Raw genomic sequence first — 25,166 nt, forward strand, 5'->3', positions numbered from 1 at the left:
GATATATTGTGCCTATTATTTAATTAACTTCATAAAAACCCACAAATGAGGTTAAGGCTTAAAGCCAAAATTTATCCAATAACTTAAAATGAAAGCAAAAATAATTCAGTTATCTCATTCCAGTCTACCTTTGCTTTGATGGCATTATGAAAAAGAAAATCTCTTCTTCAGAAGTTACACTTGATTAATAAAGCACAACATCTTGAATTTTCATCCAAATTATACCTGAGATAAAAAATAATCACTGTGATGTCACTTTAGTCTTACAAATTAGAAATAACTAGAAAATGGAAAGTATACTATATACATATACTTTACAATATGTATGCAATAACTGGGAAGCAAATAATTAAAAACACTGTAGAATTTATACTTGATCTTGATGCACATAAAGAATTCTCATGTTCATTCACAATATGATGATGACCATTCATCTTGTGAAAAGCATAATCTTTCTTTTTTAGATTAAAAAAATAAACTAGTTTTCCCCCCAACAAATAAAGGGTAAATCATTCTGAAAAGTTCCCTTCTCTCTTCCAAAATATTAACTGGAGAAACTAAATTAGTATGTCATTAAGTATAAAATAATGTAACAGAAACATGGTTTAGATTTTGCCAAGCATTATTACTACAACAGATCAACTTCCTCAGCCTTGCAAAAACTATTTAGGGGATAGACCATGTTCAGAAATGAGTTATTTGAAACTCCTCAAAATTGCTCTGCAATCTCATGATTTATAGATTAATAAAACAAGACATTAATGAAAGAAATGCAAGACAAATAAATGGAAAGGTAATTTGTGCTCATGAATTAGAAAAATTAATATGGTTGAAATGTCCATTATTGCCTAAGAAAATCTACAGATTAAATGCAATCCCTACCAAAATTCCAATGGCATTTTCACAGAAATAGAACAAATAATCCTAAAATTTGTTTGGAACCACAAAACACAAAATAGCCAAAGCAACCTTAAGAAAGGAGAACAAAGATGGAGACATCACGCTCCCTGATTTCAAACTATATTACAAAGCTATAGCAATCAAACCAGTATGGTATTGGCATAAAAACAGACACGCAGATCAACAGAACAGAATAGAGAGCCCAGAAGTAAACGCATGCATACATATATGGTCAGTTAATTTACAACAAAGGAGTTAAGAATATACAATGGGGAAAGGATAGTCTCTTTAATAAACAGTGTCAGGAAAACTAGACAGTTTTAATCCATACACAGAAAAGGACTCAAAATAGATTAAAGACTTGAATGTAAGATCTGACACCATTAAACTCCTAGAAGAAAACACAAGCAGTAAGCTCCGTGACTTGGTCTTGGCAATAAATTTTGGGATATGACATCAAAGGCAAAAGTAACAAAAGCAAAACTAAACAAGTTGCACTACATCAACTAACAAGTTTCTGCAGAGCAAAGGAAAGCATCAACAAAAGGATGCTTCCATACAACCCACTGTATGGAAGAAAATATTTGCAAATCATATAGTTGATAAGGGATCAATATCCAAAATACATAAATAACTCATACAACTTCAAAGCAAAACAATATTCAATCCAATTTAAAAATGGGCAGAAGATCTGAATAGACAGCTCTCTGAAGACACGGCAGACATGTACATGAAAAGATGTTCAACATGGCTAATTATCAGGGAAATGCAAATCAAAACCACAACATCACCTCACACCTGATAGGACTATTATCAAAAAGGCAAGAATGTGTCAGCAAGGATGTGGAGAAAAGGGAACCCTTGTTCCCTATGGTGCAGGCACTATGGAAAACAGTGTAGAGGTTCCTCAAAAACTTAAAAATAGAACTACCATATGATCCAGCAATTCCACTTCTGGGTATTTCTCAAAAGAACATGAAAACACTAACTTGAAAAGATCTATGCACCCCCGTGTTCACTGCAGCATTATTTACAATATCAAGATACACAAACACCCTGTGTCCACTGACAGATGAAGTGATAAAGAAAATGTGGTGTACACACACACACACACACACACACACACACACACACACACACACACACAATCTTAGCCAGCCATACAAAAGGATGAACTTTTGCCGTTTGTGGCAGTATGATTGGATCTTTACAGCATCATGCTAAATAAGTCAAACAGAGGAAGACAAATGCCATATGATCTCACTTATATGTGGAATCCAAGAAACAAAACCAAGCTCACAGATACAAATTGGTAAAACAGATTGGTAGTTAAGAAATGAGTGAAGGGGGTCAAAAGATACAAACTTCCAGTTTTAAAATAAGTCATAGGGATGTAATATATAGCATGGTGACTAAAGTTAATGCTACAGTATCACATATTTGGAAGCTACTAAGAGTAAATCTTAAAAATTTTCCTAAGAAAAAATTGTTATAATTATGTATGGTAATAAATGTTTAAACTAGACTTATTGTGGTGATCATTTCACAGTATATACAAACATTGAATCATTATGTTGTACACCCTAATGTCAATTATACCTCAATTAAAAAAACCTGATCTTACATTTTAATACTTAAAATGATAAAAACAATTTCCATTTGGAATAAATAGGCACAAACTTTCCAATTTCATGAATATATTCTGAAACACCTGAATCACTTTCCAGAAAGCATGAGTTTCTATTAATCACATTCACTTTAAAAAATAGTTTTCCTTTCAATTAGGCCAATGCTAGGAAAGCTCTTTGAAATTTTCATTAAGACATGCATGAAATGTGGTTTTATGGTTCTAATTTATGTTTACAGGTATAAAGCAAAAGTTATGACACCTAGCATCAAAATACATGGTTAATTATGCTTTCTGGATCTTAAGGTCAAAAATGGTTAAGGAATGAAGGGAATTAAATTTAGTGACTTCTTACTGTGTGCTGAGCTCTTTTAAGTATATTATGTCTTTCTCAAGACAGTCTCAGAGGAAAAAAAAATTCTGTATATAAATACAAGAAGCTATGGACACGGGGTGAAAATTGAGAATATGAGGAATAAAAGTAGGAATAATGCTTTTAACTATACATTTTTACTATTATTAATCATTCTAACACAGCACCTATTCAAAAAGTTAAAAAACAATCAGGAAAAAAAAACCCAAACCTCTGAAGAACAAGTGGCCAATGGGAGAGGGGGCAGGAGAGAAAGCAAAAAAGAGTAAAGAGAGAAGGGCATTTAATCAGGGATTCTGGAATAATAATTGATTTCTGATGCAACTCACTGATTGAAGCATTAACCCAATGATGGTCTATATACATTTTTTGTACTTTTTTTTCTACTGGATTTTAGGTATGTATTTTAAAACCCCAAATTATGCAGCTACTAGTATTTTACAGAAACTGTATTTGCTTTGCTTAATATCCAATTTTATTTCCTTGTCATTCTTTCATCTCCTATCCCTCAGAGATCATTTCATTCTTCTTGAAATACAACCTTTAGAAATGCCTTTAGTACAAGTCTCTTGGTGATAAACTCTGTTTTTGTTTATATGGAAATGGCTTCATTTCATCCTTGTTCTTGAGAACAGGCTGAATTCTCCAGAAGATGCAGAATTGAATTTTGGAGTATTAAGGCATTTATGAGGAAGAGACCTGTGAAGCAAAGGGTTCCATGGAAGCAGGACTGAGCAAAGGAAAAGTGACCTGCCATGAATTCTCAGAAAAGCCTCCACTAACTGGTAGGGAGTCTTGGAGCAAATAATGACCTTTAAAATGTCCCACGTTGGGCCAATCGCCAGGGCTATCCCACCCTAACAATTGGTAGTTGCAGGCCATCCCAGGAAGGGATGAAGTCAGATAAGGCAGCTCTCTGAAGCTGAAAGGGTGTCTGCCAACCACACTTCCTGCAATGGAGAGTCTTTCTTTGAAGGAGATCTGGCAGTACATCTCCATGCTTACCACAGCAGTTTCACAAGGCGCAAAATTCTGGTTGAAGTTTTTCTCCATATTTAAAGATATTATACTGTCTTCTATTTTCATTGTTGTTGTGGACTCTGCTATTATTCTGTTGGTCTTTTTTGTTGTTTTGGGTTGGGTTTTTTGTTTTTTTTGTTTGTTTGTTTTGTTTTTGGTGAGCTGTCCTTTCTTTGTTGACTGTTTTCAAGATTTTTGTCTCTGGTGCTCACCAAAAGTTTCACAAAAGTGTTATTCTTATTTATTCTGCTAGGGGTATATAGTACCTCCTTGATCTATGGATTCACATATTTGCAGTTTTGTAAAATTTACAGCCATTACCTCCTTAAATATTGTCTCCTATGCATTATTTCAGTTTTCTCCTCTAGCAAGTCATTTCCTGGGACTCTAATTTTCCTCTTTTTAAACTTCTCATTCTGTCCTCCATTTCTCTTAATATCACTTTCATATTTTCCCTGTCTCTCTTGCTGCATTCTGGGTAACTTTTTCACCTACATACACCAGTTAAATTTCTCTTTAAACAGCAGTCTAACCTGTTTTGCATTTCAAAATTCAGTTTCTATTTCAAAAATTGTTTCTAGACATCTGATTTTTTTAAACAAAAACTGTTATTTATTCCAAGTAGTTTCTTGTAGATTGGTAATCTTTGTGACTATACCTATTATTTCTATAAATATTACATACTTTATTATCTCACAATTTCAGTATCTGTGGTTCTAAGTTTGATGTTGTTATATGGAATGACTCAGTCATAGGAATGACTCAGTCACAGGGGCTTGTTTTCTAATGTGTTTGGGAGCGTTATATTGCCAGCTATTTGGTTAATTACTCAGTGAGGATCCTGCAGAAAAGAATTTGCTTCTGCTGATTGCCAGGACATAGAACTAACTTGCAAACACTTAAACCTCTGACTCTGGTGATCTAGGCTCACAAGGAGTACTTGACTCCCTTTCTTAACCTTAACTTCCCAGCTGGCTCAGGTCTCAATTTCCACCACCAACCCCTCAGACAACCCCTCCCCTTCCATTTGCCTGAGAGCCCCAGTTTGACCAGCCCTACTTCTTACTGTGCTGGTTCCAATTTATATTTTTGAAGTGGGGGACCATTTGGTGATCTCTCCTAAATCATGTAAGATCAGTGATGTCTCAAATAGTATATTGTTCCCAGATTTTATTGGTTCAGGCTTTAATTGTTGATGCTTCCATTCAGACATATTGTCAGGAGTCTTACTGTCATTAGGAAGTTGAGTGTATTTTTAATTTTGCTAGTGCTCTACTAAGAGACAAACTTCTTAGCTCTTTCTTTAGCAAAATCTGAAAATATCAGTGAACTCAGTCACCTGATAAAATATATAAGGTCACTGATAAAACAGGTGTGATTCACTAAAGGATACAAAATGGAAGATTTCATATTTGACATAATCGGGCAGTTGGTTAGTATTAAAAAAAAAATCACACACACAAAATATATTTATTTGGAATTAACAGCTAATCATCTGATGTAAGGTCAAGGCTTTTTCTTTAATTGCTGATCTGCTAATTAATATTTGTTATTTCTTAGATGTTACAAGCTTTTCACCATCCATGATTTCCAGTTTCTATTTCTTTAAGGTGAACAGAGAACTCAAATACTCATAAAGCAATCTATGTGCAAATCCTTGATGTTTTTCAGTCTCCTCAACCCAACCTTTAACACTTCACCTTGCCTATATTAACTTCAATCTTTTTAAAAAGCAACTTGACTTCATCAAGTCTTTCCAAAGCAGTCAACTTAAGTTTCATGAAAATAATGCTTTCTTTTCCAATCCATTCTTCAGTGGTTTACCTAATATTTAATTCAATTCTGCACTGAAGTAACACATACTACTTGACATAAACAGATTTTAGAATAAACATAATTTAGAATAGACACCATTAACATGTAACCCTACTGGTAAGGAAGAGAAGTCTGTAGGTATTCCAGAAAATAGTCTTCCAGCCCAAGCATCCAACATGCACTGATTATCAGTTTATTTTATAGAAGGCTTGGGAAATATCCTTCAACCTAGCAACTCAGAAAGGTGTCTGATACAGACCAAGAACAAAATGGAATCCCCAGAGAGAACAAATATGGCAGTGTACCAACAGATGAACGTTTTGTAAGAGGAGGAAAATAACTGAAAAGGATTGGGTGAAAACTCTAATAATCCTCTTTGTCTTTTTTCCCTTGCTGATGTGTCCCTTCCATTGTAAGGGCTATCAAAAGTAGGCAGCGATCTGGGAGAAAACAGGCATAAAGGGTAGTTTATAAACAGCTTTAAGCCTTAGGATAAGTGTTATTATTTTCAGATCTTCACTTTCTCCAATTAAGGTACAAGTGGTAAATGTCAGATATGGCCAAGACCAGAAGTCGACCTAGGACAAAAATTTATAAAGCAGATCATTTGGCCTTTCTCTTGTTAAAAAAGGGCAAGAGGAAAGCCATTAGACAGATGGACGCACACACATCCCTTTGAAAAAAACATCACTGTAAGCAGCTAGTCAAGAATTTGGGCTTTAGAATTAGAGCCACCATTCTCTATCAGCTTTGCAAAATGTACTGTAATATTCACATAAGAACATATATTTGTATGCATAGTGTTATATTTAGTGGTAAATTTAAGACATCACTTATTTTTATTTTTTCCATAGTTACTACCCAAAAGGGATTACTGAGACAGCTAAGTGCTCCTGTATTGAACATTTTTAATACCATTATGTAATTGAGTAAAATAATGATTCTCAGAAGCAGTAATGAGAATGAAACAGTGACAATTTACATGGGACACAAAAATGCCACAGTTCACCATGTTATGAAAGAGTAATAAAGAATAATGTTTGCTGTAGATCAGGGGTTGGCAAACTACAGCCTGCAGACCAAATTTGCTGCAATTCTGTTTTTGTAACTAAAGCTTTATTGGAACTTCCATTTGTTCATGTACTGTCTATGGCTGCTTTTGTATTACACCAGCAGAGTTGAGTAGTTTTGACAAAAAACATACAGCTGGCAAAGCTTCAAATATTTACTATCGGATCTTTTACAGAAAGTTTGTTATGCCCTGCTGTAGACTGTGGCAAGCACACTGAATTATTCCTAAAAAACCATTTGTACACCAGATATATCTGAACATAAGACTTACACTAAACTCATGGCTTCAGCTATTCTGTGTAACAGAAGCCAGAATAATAGGGACTTGTATGTTTTAATCTATTTATTCAAAAGTGCCATTGTGACAGCATTTTACAACCTATATATGACAGTATTAATAGTTTTCTATAAATTTAATATTTAATATTTTATATATTTTTGTACAAGGAATATATTTTTTCAGGGAATTCTCTTTTCCTCCACTACAGACACTGAACAAATTTGAGGAAAAATTAATTTGGTGCTAGGAAGTCACAGGCAACATTTACCACTTTAAAAATTGCAGAAAAAAAAAGATTGGTAGTACTATATATATTTACACAGAATTACTCACTGTTGCTAATGTGAGAAGTGTCCCATATTACCCATTTCCCCTATGGTCCTTTCATAGGCATTGCTGATACCTTTGGGAATTGCCTGGTAAAGTGAAGCACTCTTATCAGAAAATGAAGCTAAAATCATAACAAGTTAGATTTGACGTTATTCTGCTATTTTTGCATTTTTCTGGATCAAGACTAGATAAATAACAGATGGGTTCCCTTGTGTGACTGAATTCAAATACAATTTTTTGTTTGCTATAAGATTTTTTTTTCAGAATTCTACAAATGGCTCTAATGTGAAAGTGACAGTTTTAGTTAAGCTGCTTGTATCATGGTAACATATTTCTATTACCAAAACACAGGTTCTGGTATCAAAATTCCTTGAGACATAGAGCACTGAATTGGATGGATGGAAGAGATTTTAAAAAAATGAAGGGGCAGTTTAGGAAAGGACACGTGTTCTTTTGAAAATGAATGCTTAAAAGAAAAAAAATGAAGGATAGGGATAATCTTTCTTCAAATCTCAATTATTATGTACTTATAACAGCATTACTGAAGTTTTTCTTTGTGCAAGGCACTCTATTACAAGGTTTAAATTTATTGGTTCATTGAATCTTCACAGCTACCCATGAGGTAAATATTACTATATTTAACCTATTGTTTGTGTTTTACATAAGGAATTGAGCTCAGAATGTTAGGGGCAGAACATAAAGCCAGCCAATATGACTTAAAGCCCATTTTTTAACCAATATATTATGTTCAAATGGCTTTCTAAGAATATCAACAATCTTTGAGACTTTAACTATTTTATAAAATGCTTTAAGCTTCTTTGAAGGCACTAAGTAGAGGGAATTATTTTTAAAGAAAAAAACTCCCCAAGTACCTGGAAAATTATTGTGTTCTTTAAATAATACATAAGATAGAAACATATTCTAGGAATATACTCTACTGATCTTAAACTATAAAATATGCACCATTCTGACAACTCCGGCTAAATTTCATAATTAATTCTGGATTCAGGCATTAAATACTACTTTCTCAAGTGTTATTTAAAAAAAAATTTTTTTAATGTTTGTTTATTCTTGAGACAGAGACAGAGCATGAACAGGGGAGGGGCAGAGAGAGAGAGGGAGACACAGAATCTGAAACAGGCTCCAGGCTCTGAGCTGTCAGCACAGAGCCCAACACCGGGCTCAAACCCACAAACTGTGAGATCATGACCTGAGCCAAAGTCGGACACTTAACCAACTGAGCCACCCAGGCGCCCCTCTTAAGTATTATTTAATACATTTTTAAAAATCATTCTTGCTAAATAGTTGGCAAGAAGTATTTTAAATATTTTAGAAGACTTTACACCAGCCCATTTTCCTTCAAATTATTTCTTCAAACTAATACATGCAATTTGCATTAAATGCAATTAGTGTTCTGAGACAATGATCAACTACTTCACAAACCTATTAAATATTTGAAACTTCAGTAACATGCAAAATGACTATTAAGCAACCTTATTTTAACTTTTTTTTAAGTTTATTTATCTTGAGAGAGAGAGACAGAGCAAGCAGGGGAGGGGCAGAGAGAGAGGGAGAGAGAATCCCAAGCAGGCTCCACACTGCCAGTGGGAAGCCTGATGTGGGGCTTGAACCCATGAACAGAACTGTGAGATCATGACCTAAGCTGACTGAACCACCCAGGCTCCCCACAACCTTACTTATCTTAGAGCCAACTTATTCAAATATTATGTTAAGTCACCTGAAGAGGCTACCCCAAGGACAACATCACTGTTTAATACATTTTTTTTTTAATTTTTTTTTTCAACGTTTTTTATTTATTTTTGGGACAGAGAGAGACAGAGCATGAACGGGGGAGGGGCCTTCTGGGGGGAGGTGCCCCAGAATTTGTATTAGTTTTTATTCAGAATTTTCCTTTAGAGGAATCATATAGACTTATGAATTGAGCACCGGAGATCACAAATTCCTATTTGAAGTCATATCACTGAGCATACCTGAAGGAATACTTAACAGCCTCTGATAATAATTACTAATGGGAAGTTTTTTAAATGTATTAAACAGTGGGGCGCCTGGGTGGCGCCGTCGGTTAAGCGTCCGACTTCAGCCAGGTCACGATCTCGCGGTCCGTGAGTTCGAGCCCCGCGTCAGGCTCTGGGCTGATGGCTCGGAGCCTGGAGCCTGTTTCCGATTCTGTGTCTCCCTCTCTCTCTCTGCCCCTCCCCTGTTCATGCTCTCTCTCTTCTCAAAAATAAATAAACGTTAAGAAAAAAATGAAAAAAAAAAAAACTAATACATATTCTAATACTTGAATATTAAAAAAAAATCATAAAGTAGGGCAAATACTGTATGATCCCATTTATATGAGGTACCTAGAGTAGTCAAATTCATATAGACATAAAGTAGATGATCATTGCCAGAGGTAGGGAGGCAGGGAAAAATGGGAGTTAATGATTAACGGGTAGAGAGTTTTTAATTTAAGAAGATGAAAAGGTTTCTGGAGATAGACAGTGGTGATGGTTGCACAACAATGTGAATGTACTTAATGCCACAGAACTGTACACTTAAAAATGGTTAAAATGGTAAATCTTATGTTATCACTTACTGGGGATATTTTACCACAAAAAAAAAAAACAAAAAAAAAACCTAACCCAGATGGCCGGTGCTATTGTTGGTCAGTGGGCTATAGTTTGGATGGGCTATAGTTTGCTGACCCCCGACACAGTTTATTAATGTAACTCTGAGTAAGTCATATTATTCTTACTGCTTCACCTTCCTCCAATTAGAGTGTCAGAAATGAAGCCATACTATCTATTTCATATGGTTCTTGTGGATATCAAGTAAGATAACAGATTTTGACCAAAACGAAGTTTATACTAGTAAGACTTCATATTTACAGCACTTTTTTTTTGAACAAGCAAGATTTAATTCAACATCTATTACTTAAACAAGATTGAAAAGCAGGAGTCACAAGAGAATTAATGAGATTCACACACAGATAAAGCTTTAATCACTCCTGCACTATGTTCCAGAATAGCCTCTAAACTATTATGCTAAAGACAAATGTTTTTTGTTTTTTGAAATTTAATATTTTACAGCTTTATTGATATATATATTTACATAAAATTCATCCTTTTAAAGTGCACAGTTGAGAGTTTTTAGTATACTCAGAGTTGTGCAACCATCACCATAATCTAATTTTTTGTTATATATGTATCTTTAACGCAAGGTAGTTAACATATAGTGTAATAATGGTTTCAGAGTAGAATTTAGTGATTCATCACTTACATATAACACCCAGTGCTCATTCCAAGTGCCCTCCTTAATGTCCATCACACATTTAATACATCCCCCCCACTCTCCTCCTTCAGGCAGCCCTCAGTTTGTTCTCTGTATTTAAAAGTCTCTTATGGTTTGACTCCCTCTCTGTTTTTATCTTATTTTTCCTTATGTTCATCCATTTTGTTTCTCAAATTCCACGAGTGAAATCATATAACTTTCTCTGACTTATTATGCTTCATATAATACATTCTAGTCCCATCCACGTTGTAGCACATGGCCAGATTTCATTCTGATCACTGAGTAATACTCCACTGTGTGTATATATACCACATCTTCTTTACCCATTCATCAGTCAGTGGACATTTGGGCTCTTTACATACTTTGGCTATTGTTGATAGTGCTGCTATAAACACTGGGGTGCATGTGTCCCTTCGAATCAGCATTTTTGTATCCTTTGGTATCCTAAATACCTAGTAGTGCAATTGTTGGGTAATAGGGTAGCTCTATTTTTAATTTTTCAAGCTTATCCATTTATTTTTGAGAGAGAGAGTGAGCAAAAGTGGGCAGAGAGAGGGAGACACAGAATCCAAAGCAGGCTATAGGCTCTGAGCTGTCAGCGCAGAGCTCAACGTGGGGCTTGAACCCACGAACTGCAAGATCGTAACCTGAAGTCTGACGCTCAACCAAATAAGCCACCCAGGTGCCTCTATTTTCAACCTTTTGAGGAACCTCCATACTGTTTTCCAGAGTGGCTGCACCAGTTTGCATTCCCACCAAGAGTGCAAAAGGGTTCCCCTTTCTCCGCATCCTTGCCAAAGTTTGTTTCCTGAGTTGTTAATTTTAGCCATTCTGATAGATGTGAGGTAGTATCTCATCGTGGTTTTGATTTGTATTTCCCTGATGATGAGTGATGCTGAGCATCTTTTCATGTGTCTGTTAGCCATGTGGAGGTCTTCTTTGGAAAAGTATCTGTAAATCTCTTCCACCCATTTCTTCACTGGATTATTTATTTTTTGGGTGTTGAGTTTGAGAAGTTCTTTATAGATTTTGGATACTAGCTCATTATCCAATACGTCATTTGCAAATACCTTTTCCCATTCAGTTGGTTGCCTTTTCGTTTTATTGTTTGTTTCCTTCTCTGTGCAGAAGATTTTAATATCCCAATGAGGTCTCAAAAGTTCTTTCTTGCTTTTGTTTCCCTCGCATCTGGAGACATGCCTAGTAAGAAGTTGCTACTGCCAAGGTCAAAGAGGTTGTTGCTGGTTTTGTCCTGTACGATTTTAATGGTTTCCTGTCTTATATTTAGGTCTTTGATCCATTTTAAATTTATATTTGTGTATGGTGTAAGAAAGTGGATCAGGTTCATTCTTCTGCATCTTACTGTCCAGTTTTCCCAACACCATTTGCTGAAGAAAGTCTTTTTTTCCACTGGGTATTCTTTCCTGCTTTGTTGAAGATTACTTGGCCATACATTTATGGGTCCATTTCTGGGGTCTCTATTCTGTTCCATTGATCTGAGTGCCTTGTTTTTGTGCCAGTACCATACTGTCTTGATGATTACAGCTTTGTAATAGTTTGAAGTCTGGAATTGTGATGCCTCCAGCTTTTTCTTTTTCAACATTACCTTGGCTATTTGGGATCTTTTCTGGTTCCACACAAATTTTAGAATTGTTTGTTCTAGCTCTGTAAAGAATGCTGATGTTATTTTGATGGGGATTGCACTGAATATATAGATTACTCTGGATAGTATAGACATTTTAATAATATTTATTCTTCCAATCCATAAGCATGGAATGTTTTTCCATTTCTTTGTGCTTTCAATTTCTTTCATAAGCTTTCTATAGTTTTCAGTAAACAAATCTTTTACCTCTTTGGTAAGGTTTATTCCTAGCTATCTTATGGTTTTTGGTACAACTGTAAATGTGAAGACAAAGGTTAATACTAACTCTGGGGGGAAAAATACATACTGCAGGAAATTAAAAAAACAATGTATGTATTTGAGAATTATTAATCCATGAGGTGTTAGTGTGAAATACAGCCCTTCCATCAGATTTAGGAAATTTTCAATGAAGAAAAAGAGGCCAGAGAGTCCCTAACTTGAATTAATAAAAGGTTGTCAAAAAGAAAAAAAAAAAAAAAATCACAAATATGCTTGGAGCCAAGTATGAGAAACAAAATGAGTGACCAACATGGTTAATAATAGTTTTTTGGTTAAATTTAAAATGACTATGGTAACTTTTTTAAGTTTATTTATTTTGAAACAGAGTACAAGTGGGGGAGGGGCAGAGAGGGAGAGCAAGAGAGAATCTCAAACAGGCTCCATGCTGCCAGTGCAGAGCCTGATGCAGGGATCAAACTCACAAAACCGCAAGATCACGACCTGAGCCAAAACCAGAGTTGGATACTTAACTGACTGAGCCACCCAGAAGAGCCTAAAATGACTATTAAATGCACTTAAACAATTGGAAAATATTGAAAATGTATGAGTTAAGCTTTTAAGAATATAGAAAAACAAAGTAATTCTAAGAAAAGCATTAGTAAGAAAATTAGCACAGAAATAACTGAATTAAAAAGATAATCCTCTAACAAGACTGATCAAGGTAGAATAAAGAGAACATACATTACAAACAAAAAAATGGTAACAATTCACAAAACAAAACATACATGAATAACTTTATACCAGTGTATTTAAAAAGTTAGATAAAATAATATTCAAAAAAGTATATAAATTAACAAAATGCCCTAAGAAGAAATAAAGCTATGGGGCACCTGGGTAGATCAGTCAGTTAAGTGTCTGACTTCGGCTCAGGTGGTGATCTTGCAGTTCATGAGTTTGAGCCCTACACTGGGCTCTGGGATGACAGCTCAGAGCCTGGAGCCTGTTTCAGATTCTGTGTCTCCCTCTCTCTCTGCCCCTCCCCTGCTTGCACTCTGTTTCTCTCTCTCTCTCAAAAATAAAAAAAAAAAAAACATTAAAAATAATTTTATTTAAAAAGGAGAAATACAGCTATTACTATTTGAGAAACTGAAATAGTAATTTAAAAACCTAGTGTCTTCCACAACTTCTCTCTTCTTACTTTAAAGCTATTAGGACAGTTTTTAACAGGAGGCTATACCAACTCTTTCAAAGAGCAGATAGCCCCTATTTGCTGTAAAAATTATTTCAGAGAATTAAAGAAAAAAAAAACACCTCTCTTTATGAAGCTGTTATAACCTTGACACTCAGAACTGGACAATACAAGAAAAGTAAAAATTATCATAAACTATTTTACTTATGAGTATAGATGCAAAAATCTTAAAATGTAAGAACCAGAAAGCAAGCAAGAGACAAGTCTGTCCTTATTTGCAGACAACAATTCTACAAAGAATATTTAAAAGAATCTACATGATTAGAATTCAAAAAAAAGAGTTCAGCAGAGATGGATGCTTGAGCATCCATTATATTACTTACTATATGTCTATATATTTAAAACATTTTACAATATAAACTTCCTTAAAAGGAAACACATTTTAAAAAATAAACTAGAGCTATAGCATTACTATAAATACATCTCAAAAACTAAATGTTAAAAGTTAAAAAACCAAGTTACAGAAATATGTGTAGTATAGTATCACTGTATTACATATTATGTAAAACAAAGTTTTACTATAGCTCATACATATTGGCAGTTGTATAGACTTTCATGGAATGGCATACTCAAGTTCAGGATGACAGTTACCTCTGGGTAGGGAATAAGAGGTGAAGAGGCCTGGGGAAGGGTACATAGGGAGCTTCAGACAAATCTGTAAAGATTTCTTTCAAAAGTCTGAAGCAAGGGGCACCTGGCTGGCTCAGTCAGTAGAGTGTGTGACTCTTGATCTCGGGGTCGTGATTCAAGCCCCGCCGCGTTGGGTGTTGAGCTTAAAAATATTAAATAAACAAAGCGTGAAGCAAATACATCATTTGGTAAAGATTGGTACTGGATGGTTTTAAGAAGCCCATATTCATATATGTATATATACACACAAATGCGTGTAAATAACAACAGTAGGAACAATAATAGGTGAAGAAAATGAGAGCTAACATCCACGCACTTATGTAGCAGGCACTCTTCTAAGTGTGTGTGCTTCTCTACTCCTAAGAACAACCTCAGGGGATAGATTCTACTTATATTTCTACTTAACATTATCTATCTATTACTATTTTACTACTATTATAGTCTATTATTCATTTTACAGATGAGGAACTAAAGCAGAGAGGTCAAGTTGGCCTAAGGTTATAAAGCTAGTAAATAATGAAAGTAAGATATGAAGCTGGGATTCATGTTCTAGGGTTTACAGCTTAATAACTATGTTATTGTTGTTAAGTCATTCTCTATTCTTTTCAGTATTCATTTCCAATGTTATTTCTATATGCTGGAAATGAAAAACACTTTTTAACCCATGACCATAAAAAGATGCATACACACACATATTTCTGTGTAGCTCAAACTGATTATAAAGATGCTGAGGGGTGCATGGATGGCTCAGTCGTTAAGTGTCTGACTCGATTCTGGCTCAGGTCGTGATCTCGTTGTTTGTGAGTTTGAGCTCCACGCTGGGCTCAGCACTGACAAGCATGGCAAGCCTGCTTGGGATTCTCTCTCTCCCTTTCTCTCTGCCCCTCCCCCTGCTCGTGCTGGCTCTCTCTCAAAATAAACATTAAAAAAAGATGTTGACAGGGGTGCCTGGGTGGCTCAGTTGGTTAAGCGTCTGACTTCAGTTCAGGTCATGATCTCATGGTTCGTGGGTTTGACCCCACGTCAGGCTCTGTACTGACAGCTCAGAACCTGAAGCCCACTTCAGATTGTCTCCCCGTCACTCTACCCCTCCCCCGCTTGCACTCTCTCTCTCTCTCTCTCAAAAATAAATAAACGTTAAAAAAAAAAAAAAAAAGATGCTCATAGGGGTGCCTGTGTGGCTCAGCTGGTTAAGTATCCAACTTTGACTCAGGTCATGAACTCACCGTTTGTGAGTTCAAGCCCCAAGTCGGGCTTTGTGACAGCTCTGAGCCTGGAGCCTGCTTTGGATTCTGTGTTTCCATCTCTTTCTCTGCCCCACCGCTGCTTGCATTCTGTCTCTCAAAAATGAATAAATGTTAGGGGCGCCTGGGTGGCTCAGTCGGTTAAGCGTCCGACTTCAGCTCAGGTCACGATCTCGCGGTCCGCGAGTTCGAGCCCCGCGTCGGGCTCTGGGCTGATGGCTCAGAGCCTGGAGCCTGCTTCCAATTCTGTGTCTCCCTCTCTCTCTGCCCCTCCCCCATTCATGCTGTGTCTCTGTCTCAAAAATAAATAAACGTTAAAAAAAAATTTAAAAAAAATGAATAAATGTTAAAAAAATATATATTAAAAAATAAAAAAAATTTTAAAAGATACTGAAAGAATTCTAGGAATGTCTTGAAAACAGTGGCATCCCAACTACTCTAATTTATCAATTTACATGTTTCAGGTTTGGTATTTTTTAGATCATCATTTCATAGTCAAATATTATTCTTTAATAGTCCTAAGATAACATATATTTAGAATCCTAAATAAGTTATATAGAGAAGCATATATGATGTAATTCTACCATCTCTCTCTCTCATTAAAGGCAAAATTCCATTACTTGGCTTCAGGTCTGAAAACTAATATTAAGAGTTTTAAATAAGTCATTCTGCCAAGAAATTCAATTTCAATTATTATTATTTTTTTTTTTTTGGTCTCTCAGTAGGAGTTGGTTTTTTTTAAAAGCCCAGAGCTAATATTTATACAATAATAAAAATATTTTGTATAGGACTGTTTACACCGCAAAATAAAAGAAGGGGAATTGGCATTCTCAGTCATTAAATATTTATAAGCATTAAGTGCTAATCACACTTTGTCCCCAGTACCACTGTTACCAGTTCTTGAAAATGTCTTTTCTCCATCTATAGCCACATTCTCAATGTTATCATCTACTAACCTACAGAATATGAATTCAGAAATTATGAAAATAAAGGGGTGCCTGGGTGGCTCAGTCTGTTAAGCTTCCAACTTCAGCTCAGGCCATGATCTCGTGGTTCTTGAGTTTGAGCCCCGCATTGGGCTCTGTGCTGACAGCTCAGAGCCTGGAGCTGCTTCAGATTCTGTGTCTCCCTCTTTCTCTGCCCCTCCCCTGCTCACACTCTGTCTCTATCAAAAATAAACAAACGCTAAAATAAAAATAATTATAAAAATATGAAAAAAGTTCTTGCTTTCAAAGAGTTCACTGTCTAGCAGGGGAAAGAGACAAGTAAACAAAAATTATCTATAATACCTAAGTACTTTAATAAAGGTAATTAAAACACAAAGATCAGGGGAGATGAAAGGGTGGCTGGTGCACTTTTAACAGCAAACCTGAAACACGATGAAGGAGACAGCAATGGAGACTGCTGTTTCAAGAAAACTTGTCTTGAAGGGAGGATGATAGCTAGGGGCACAGGTTCTAGAGAAGGTTTTAAGATAGAGACGTAACTTAGCATCAACTATTCTGGACTACTTTCCTTGCTTCATTCCTCCCTTAGCAATGAAATCTCAGTTTGAATGTAAGAAGAAAGTCATCGAACATTTCTAAGCCTCGAATGAGATAGATGTTTAAGAACTCTAAATTATAAAGGAAACGAATAAATTATCTCAAATTCTTTCTAGACCTAAAATTCTATGATTTCATGACTATGATTATCTGATCTGTTTAAATTCAAAGGTAAATCATAAAATATTCACCATGCAAAAAAGAAAAACTAAGACCAATTAAGGGATGAACTAGTTCATACAAGTGCATTCTATTATTTTTTCGAAACTGTTAAAACAATTCCTCTTCCGACCATCAGTAAAATTTTCACAAAAGACAGTGCCTTTTTATCAGTTGGTAAAGTGCTTCTTGCTCTCAAACCTGTAGACTTCTAAACAATCAACAAGCAAACTATTTTGTGAGAACAGAAGTAAACTGCTTAAAAGCCCATAGCTTAGACTTGTAAAAGTCATCTTTTAAAAAGAAGACGTTTATGGAAACACGTGCATTACCTTCTTTCTACAATGTATTTGTTCATTATCTTCACTTTAAAATTTTAATGTACAGATTGAAATTCATAAACAGTTTTGTTTAAAATAAAAAAACTAGCTAAGATTAGATCTTCATAGTAATATGCCTTCTTTCCACTATTACACATTCTGAAATTTAGAACAAGGTTTCCCTTACCTGATATGGACATGGAATGTGATATTCTCTGCAGCGTTCTTGTATCCATGTTGTTTCCCAGATGCCACGGTAAGCTTGCTCATAAAAGTAGCATCCAATTACAACCAAGAGTGGTACGAGATAGAGAATGCTGAAAACACCAATCCGGATCATAAACTTCACCAATTTATCTTGGTTCTCCTTTTCTAATGGAATTTCAATTCGAACTCTGTTTAAGGATATAATGCCAGCTAAGAGGAGAGAAACTCCAACTACCACATACAGGCAGAGGGGAGCAAGAACAAAATATCTCAATGCATCAACATCGTAGAGGCCAACAAAACACACGCCACTGATATTGTCACCTTCAATTTTATTCATCGCTAAAAGGATGATAGTTAGAGTTCCGGGGATGCCCCATGCACTGGCATGAAATAGCAATGCTTTCTTCTCAATAGCTTCACTACCCCACTTTGGCACAGCTGCCAAGAACCATGTGATGGTAAGAATTACCCACCAAACACTGCCAGCCATAGTAAAAAAATAGAGTACCATAAAAAGCATGGTACAGGCTTTATTATGAGATCCTTGTGTCACTGTGGAAGCCTTATACTGTGAAGGGCTAGATGCATTGCAGGCTACTCGGTCCTCAAGCAAAAACCCAATGAAGAAAATTAATGACACCATCATGTAGCAGACTGCATAAAATATAATAGGTCTTTCAGGATAACGGAATCTTGTGACATCAATCAAAAAAGTTAAAAAAGTAAACAACGTGGCAGAGAGGCAAATGATTGAAATCAATCCTATGAAGTATCGAGCAAATGAAAGTTCTTCTCTCCTAAAGTACATATTTGGACAAGGAGGTGAACAATCACGCACGTGTAAAAAAGAATAACCAAGATCAGGATCAATTTTCAATTCTCGAGGACACCAAAAACCATAGTCCCTCTGCACTGCCACTGGAGCTCCTTCAGTAGGATCACCAGCTAAATTCAGATCCACAAGTCGAGGATATGGCTCATCACAATCTGGGAACCTAAAAAACAAAACAAGATGAGAACCATTTTCACTTACTGGGAAATCTATGGATACCAAACAATTTGGATTTCCAAATTTAGTACTCATGACCTTATTGATTCTTATATCCTTAGAGTACAATCACATTAAGTAGGAATAAAGTAAATGTTGATATCTTGTTTATGGGTCATACAACTAGATTTTCCATTGTTGATCAAAAAAGGATATGGTTTGGGGTGCCTAGGTGGCTCAATCAGTTGAGCGTCCGACTTCAGCTCAGGTTATGATCTCATGGTTCATGGGTTTGAGCCCCACGTCAGGCTCCGTGTTGACAGCTCGGAGCTTGAAGCCTGCTTCAGATTCTGTGTCTCCTTCTCTCTCTGCCTCTCCCCCAGCCCCCACTCACACTCTGTTTCTCTCTCTCAAAAAACTAAATAAAAACTTAAAAAAAATTTTTTTTAAACTATATGGTTTTATACTTAATTTTGTTTTGGCTTCAAAAACAGTACTTTTTTAAAGTTTATTATCTTTTTAGTAACCGCTATACCCAACATGGGGCTCAGACTCATGACTCCTGAGATCAAGAGTCCCATGCTCTTCTGACTGAGCCAGCCAGGTTCCCCAAACAGTACTCTTTATTACAATAGTCTAACATAGCCATCAATAAGTAACACTGTATAAAGAAACTATTTCTGACATTATCTATTTATTATCTCCCACTACTACCGTAACTACTAAAATTTTAGTTCTGTAAGAACCAAGACTATATTTTGTTCACTACTCATCTTCAGGATCTAGACTAGTGCCTAGCACAGGAGACACATCCAATTAACATTTGTTGAGTTAATGACTGTTGAAGAAATATATACATATAGACCTAACCCAAGTAATTAGAAATATGACTAGCAGCAGTGTGGAAGACAGACTTGGGCAAAAATGGGAGCAGAGATACTAGCTGAGCCAGAATGAAAACCAGATAAGGTAGGGGCACCTGGCTGGCTCAGTTGGTAGAACATACAACTCTTGATCTTAGGGTTAAAAGTTCAAGACCCACACTGGGTGTAGAGATTACTTAAAAATAACAAAATCTTAAAAAAATAACATAAAACAAAGACAAATAAGGCAGTGGGAATGAGACAGACATGAAACTGATTAGATAAAAGCAACAGTTTGTAACTGATTGGATGCAGAAGCTAAAGTGAATGAAGGAGAAACAGAAGATAACTTATAGAGAATTAAAAAACGAGCAAAGGAATAAATCAATTTTAGGTCTGTTGAAACTGAGGAATTTAAGACAAATGCAGGTTAGAATTTCCAAAATGGATGCTAGATACGCAGATTTGGAACTCAGCAGAAGAGTCAAGTCTAAGATTTAGGTGTAGGAGTCATTAGCAGATGAGTAAGAGTTAAAATGAGTGAGATGAGATCATCCAGGGAAAGCACATAGAATAAAAACGAATAGGTACAGAACTCTGTGAAGCACCAATATTTAAGGTGTAGAAAGAGGAACAGGATCAAAAAAAAAAAAAAAATTGAGAATAACTCGTCTGAGAAGTAGCCGACCACAATAGTTCATACATTAAGGCCTAAATGATTTTCATGAAAAGAGGGCAAACTGAGGTTGAGGGGAATATAGAATAAAGGCAAAATATGGGTTTGAAGCAAGAGATATAGATTTGGCAGAGATGCTGAGAGTAATAAACAAATTATTCTGTTGATCAAACTGGAAATTTACCAAAGACAAACAGCAAATAGAACGGCTATGGTTGGCATCATTAAATATATAGCATAATTAATCTGTTGGAAATTGATTCAATGGATCCATCTGGGGATCTGAACAAGTTTAGTAGAAGGAATGAATTGAAATTGCTAGCAAGAATGTTATTACAAGTGATGGGCCACAAAGCTTAAGCTAAGTAAGGAAATAAATGAGATTAGGAAGAGGGATATGAGGAAGGGGAAATACAAATCCAAAGTCTGGGAGTGTCAATTAAGTTCAAGAACAGCAGGAACAAGGATTTGAGCAATGCAGAAGAATGAAAGGTTGTTAGGGGCGCTGGGTGGCTCAGTCGGTTGAGCGTCCAACTTCAGCTCAGGTCATGATCTCGTGGTTGAGGAATTCGAGCCCCGCATCTGGCTCTGTGCTGACAGCTCAGAGCCTGGAGCCTGCTTTGGATTCTGTGTCTCCCTCTCTTTCTGTCCCTCCCTCGCTCATGCTCTGCCTCTGTCTCAAAAATTAGCAAACAGTAAAAAAAAATTAAAAAAAAAAAAAAAAAAAATGAAAGGTTGTTATGAAAGACCACCGTGCCAGACTTTAAGGTTTCAGAGTTACTCAATCCCAGACGACAGTAAGGACATAAAATAGATTTAATCCCAACAAAACAAAGAAATAAAGATAATAATGAGATGTCTATACTTGTATACAAACTGTTAATATAAAAGACTACTAAACAGTGGGAGTTAATTACAAGAAACAAAATAGGGTTCTTGCCCAAGCAATTCATAGCTATTATAAACACCAAGAGATTAACAGACTTCTAAAAGAGGAACTATAAACACTACCATATTCTTGGGGAGAAGGTGGATGAATGGCTACATGGGGCTAGATAAGAAAACAGGTTAAACATGTGGGAAACAGAATAAATAAATACAAGAAAGCAAAATGTCCGTGAACTGACTAGGAGAAACTAATATATGTTTTATTTCTTAAGTTTTTCAAATGCCAAATGAGAGTAACAAGTCCTGCTATTAACCTACCTCCAAGGGCCATTGTTAGGTGGTAAACAAAATTAATTTTAAACATGAAGGAAAAAAGAATGTTCACTGCAGCATTATTGAAAACAGCAAACACCCAGAAATAACTTAAGTGACCATCAACAGGAAATGGTCAAATTGCCCTAGAATATTAATACCATTATGTAGCAATTAAAAGGAATGAACCAAATCTACAGATACAACTATATATACATATAAAAAAATTAATGTTGTTTATAGATATGTATATATGTAGCAAGAGTATAAAAACAAATATAGGAATGATTAACAACACAATCATTATTACCTCATCTCTGAGGAGGAAAGAAGGGAATGAAATCAAGATAGGTACCAAGAAAGGAACTTTCAACTCTATCTGTATTGTTTTATTTGAGGGGAAAAAAAAAGTGACTGAGGCAAGTATCACAAAATGTTAAGACTGGATAAAGTTAGACAACAATAGGTACATACCCATTTATCTTACTATTCTTTATCCTTGAAATACTTCACAATACAGAAAGGTACATTATCATATAAGAAATACAGTATTACTGTACACGTTATTACTCTCATATAAATCTGTAAGACTGTCTAGTAAACATCTTGAATCTTTAGAAAATGCTTACAATCTATATTTGGAAGTGATCTGAAAAGTATCTGACATTTTCTGATTCTGGTTTGCTAATACATGACAGAAAAGCAGAGTTGACAGAACTTCTTTAGTCATTAACACATTTAAATCATATGGATACTTAACTTCCATTAAATCATCATTAAAGACATTTAATGGTGAGGTAATGAATGATTATTTTCTTCTCTATATTTTCTAACTGCATTACTCATACTTGTATAACCAGAAATTTTTGAGGAAAAAAATTGTCTTGTTTTTCTTCATTCTTTTAAAAATTTCTTCACAGAAACGTTTTTTCTTTTCTACCTTTTTCATTTAGTGATTCCAAGTCCCTAAGGAAATGAACAGTTCAGAGGTCATGAAACCTCTGTTCAAAATTAAAACTAATATATGCTACATTTCAAAAGTTTTAAAAAACTGATGAACTAGAAGACAAGTAATTTTAACATACTGCAGCATACCATAAGTAATGATCTATGAAAATCTGATTTTCGCACCTACTGCATTCCATATCTTCAGGCCAAGGAACACCAAACATCTCCATGAGCTCCGAACACTCACTGTAAGCCCGCTGACACAGCCTACGACAGGGAAGTGTGACACGTCCATATTCCATACAAATAGGAGCATAGAGTGCACAAAGAAATGGCCGAAAATCCCGAGAACAATCCAGATTCACCATTGGGTGGAATGGCTAGGAAAAAGTTAAAATTGAATAATTAGAGAAGGAGTTGTATACAAGTTAAAGTTTACTATATGAAATATTACAAGATTCTTTTTTTTTCCATTTTAAAAATGTCTGGAGGTTATTAAACTTTTCTGAAAAAAAGATTTTGTTTTTCTAAACAAAATCCTCTTAGCTATATCCCTGAAGAGTCTGAATTGGTTAAGACTGAGTTATATCTCAGAATCTAAATTTTAATTCTTAAAGGTGATATTAATGAAGAGGCAGGGCTCAGAATCACATTATGATCCATTTTACATATGAAAATAAAAATTCATGAAAGATATGCCAAAAGCTCAAAAAGTGATTACTGCTTGGTGACAGGATTTTAAGAAATTTTGATTTTCTTCTTTTCATGTATTTCAATTTCTACATTTTCTTCAACTAACAAGTATCAACAGAGAGCAGACAAAAGTTAAAAGAGGAAAGGGAGAGGGGGTGGAGGAAGAGACGTAGTTATACATAGCAGTAGTTATTTTGAGCGTAAGGGAGAGGGAAGAATCTTTCACATTTGTCCATATTTTCTTGTTCTCGTTACATTAAAAATTTTATAGAGAGTTCTTTGAACTCTGGTATCGCATAATGTAAGCAGAAATAACACTGTAAGCTGATATTAAGGAAACAAAAGGAAAAAAATAGTGGCGCAAACATAAAACCATGTTAAAATAATTATAACCACAAGAATAGATCAAATATCCCAATAAATGTGCACCTGGGTTTTTGACTATCAAATACATTTCCCACTTATTTATACAATAATTTCAGAGTCATTGCTGATTTTGATCTGGTAACACATATTTTCACCACTAAGCCTTTCTACTGAGTAAGAATCAATTTCTACATTGATATATAATATTTTCCAAAGGTCCGCCATACACAATGCAGTCAGAAAACCAAGAGTCACTTAAGGAAACTGATGTCAAAGAAGTTAACTGTATAATGGATGTGGTAACCAACAAATAACAACAAACTGTATATGGCCATCACTTCCATGAATGAAGGAATAGTTTATGTTATACCAATGTTTCCATCAAGAACAATTTTAAAATACAGAAAAAAAGTTTAAAAACACCTATTTAAAGCTACTGAAGAACTGCTGAAGTAAAAGAACTAAAAGAACCAAGAATACAGAAGAGCAGGGAAACATGGAGAGGTGGCCTGATAAATGCAGCCACTTTTCCAAGGAGGCATTTGTTGAAATTGGGCATAAGGCAAGAGGCCGTGAATCAGGCTTTGACTGGGCTGGTGCTAGAAAACGGAGAAACCAGCAGAACTGTGGTGGTCTTACAAGGCTACAAACAAAATTCAAAACAAAAGGAATAACACACAGGTGAGAAGGGCAAGTGCCAAGGATAGAGTCTGACACACAGCCAATTTTCCCTTCAAGAAATTTGAAAATTCTGAAGCTGCATAAGGAAGGACACTAAGAAGCTAAGCAGAAAACCTCTGAAAAGCAGAGTGGAGATTTTGGCAGTTTTACATGCTGGATTAGAGTTCAAGTTCTGCCAGGGGAACTGAACATACCAGACTCAGCCTCTGAATGGCTATACTCGAGTTGCAGGAGCAAATCAGAGGGAGGCAGAGACCTGCCAAAACTGTAACCCAGCCTCAACTCAGCTCACTTCCTGATGGAAGTAAGGTGATCTCCCATTTATCTGCTTATCAGAAGAAAGGGTGAACCTCCTCTGGAGCTATATGACATCATCTGGAACCTCGCCAATATTTTGTAATATCTAACACTCAATAAAAAATTACTAGGCATTTCTAAAAACAGGACCACATTGGGCACTTGGGTGGCTCAGTCGGCTGAACAGCCGACTTAGGCTCAGGTCATGATCTTATGGTTAGTGAGTTTGAGCCCTGCATCGGGCTCTGTGCTGACAGCTAGGAGCCTGGAGCCTGCTTCAGATTCTGTCTCCCTCTCTCTCTGCCCCTTCCCAGCTCATGCGCTCTTTCTCTCTCAAAAATAAACATTAAAAAACAAAACAAAACAAAAACAGGATCATACGATTAAAACCCAGAAAAAAAATTACATCGATTTGGTGACCCAGCTATTGATCTTAATACACAAGACTGTATATAATTACATCAAATATATTCAGGGAAACAAAAATGTATTTTATCAGAAACTAAAATCTATTATAAAAGGAATCA

The 25,166-nt window shown here is 35.6% G+C and overlaps 1 protein-coding gene across 4 annotated transcripts in view; it reads right to left on the reverse strand.

The window, feature by feature from the left end:
• The window catches only part of FZD3 (frizzled class receptor 3), a 100,984-nt gene that overhangs the window by 41,296 nt on the left and 34,522 nt on the right, over positions 1 to 25,166 (reverse strand). For all 4 annotated transcript variants that reach the window (XM_078445576.2, XM_078445574.2, XM_060653683.3 and 1 more), the window contains 2 exons: positions 22,786 to 22,982; positions 17,905 to 18,922 (listed from right to left, as the gene is read on the reverse strand). In XM_078445576.2, coding sequence (XP_078301702.1) covers positions 17,905 to 18,922; positions 22,786 to 22,970 — 1,203 coding nt within the window. In that variant the 5' untranslated portion in view covers positions 22,971 to 22,982. The remainder of the gene's footprint in view (positions 1 to 17,904; positions 18,923 to 22,785; positions 22,983 to 25,166) is intronic.

The sequence above is a fragment of the Panthera onca genome, chromosome B1, assembly GCF_046562875.1.
Source record: "Panthera onca isolate mPanOnc1 chromosome B1, mPanOnc1 haplotype 2, whole genome shotgun sequence".
NCBI lineage: Eukaryota > Metazoa > Chordata > Mammalia > Carnivora > Felidae > Panthera > Panthera onca.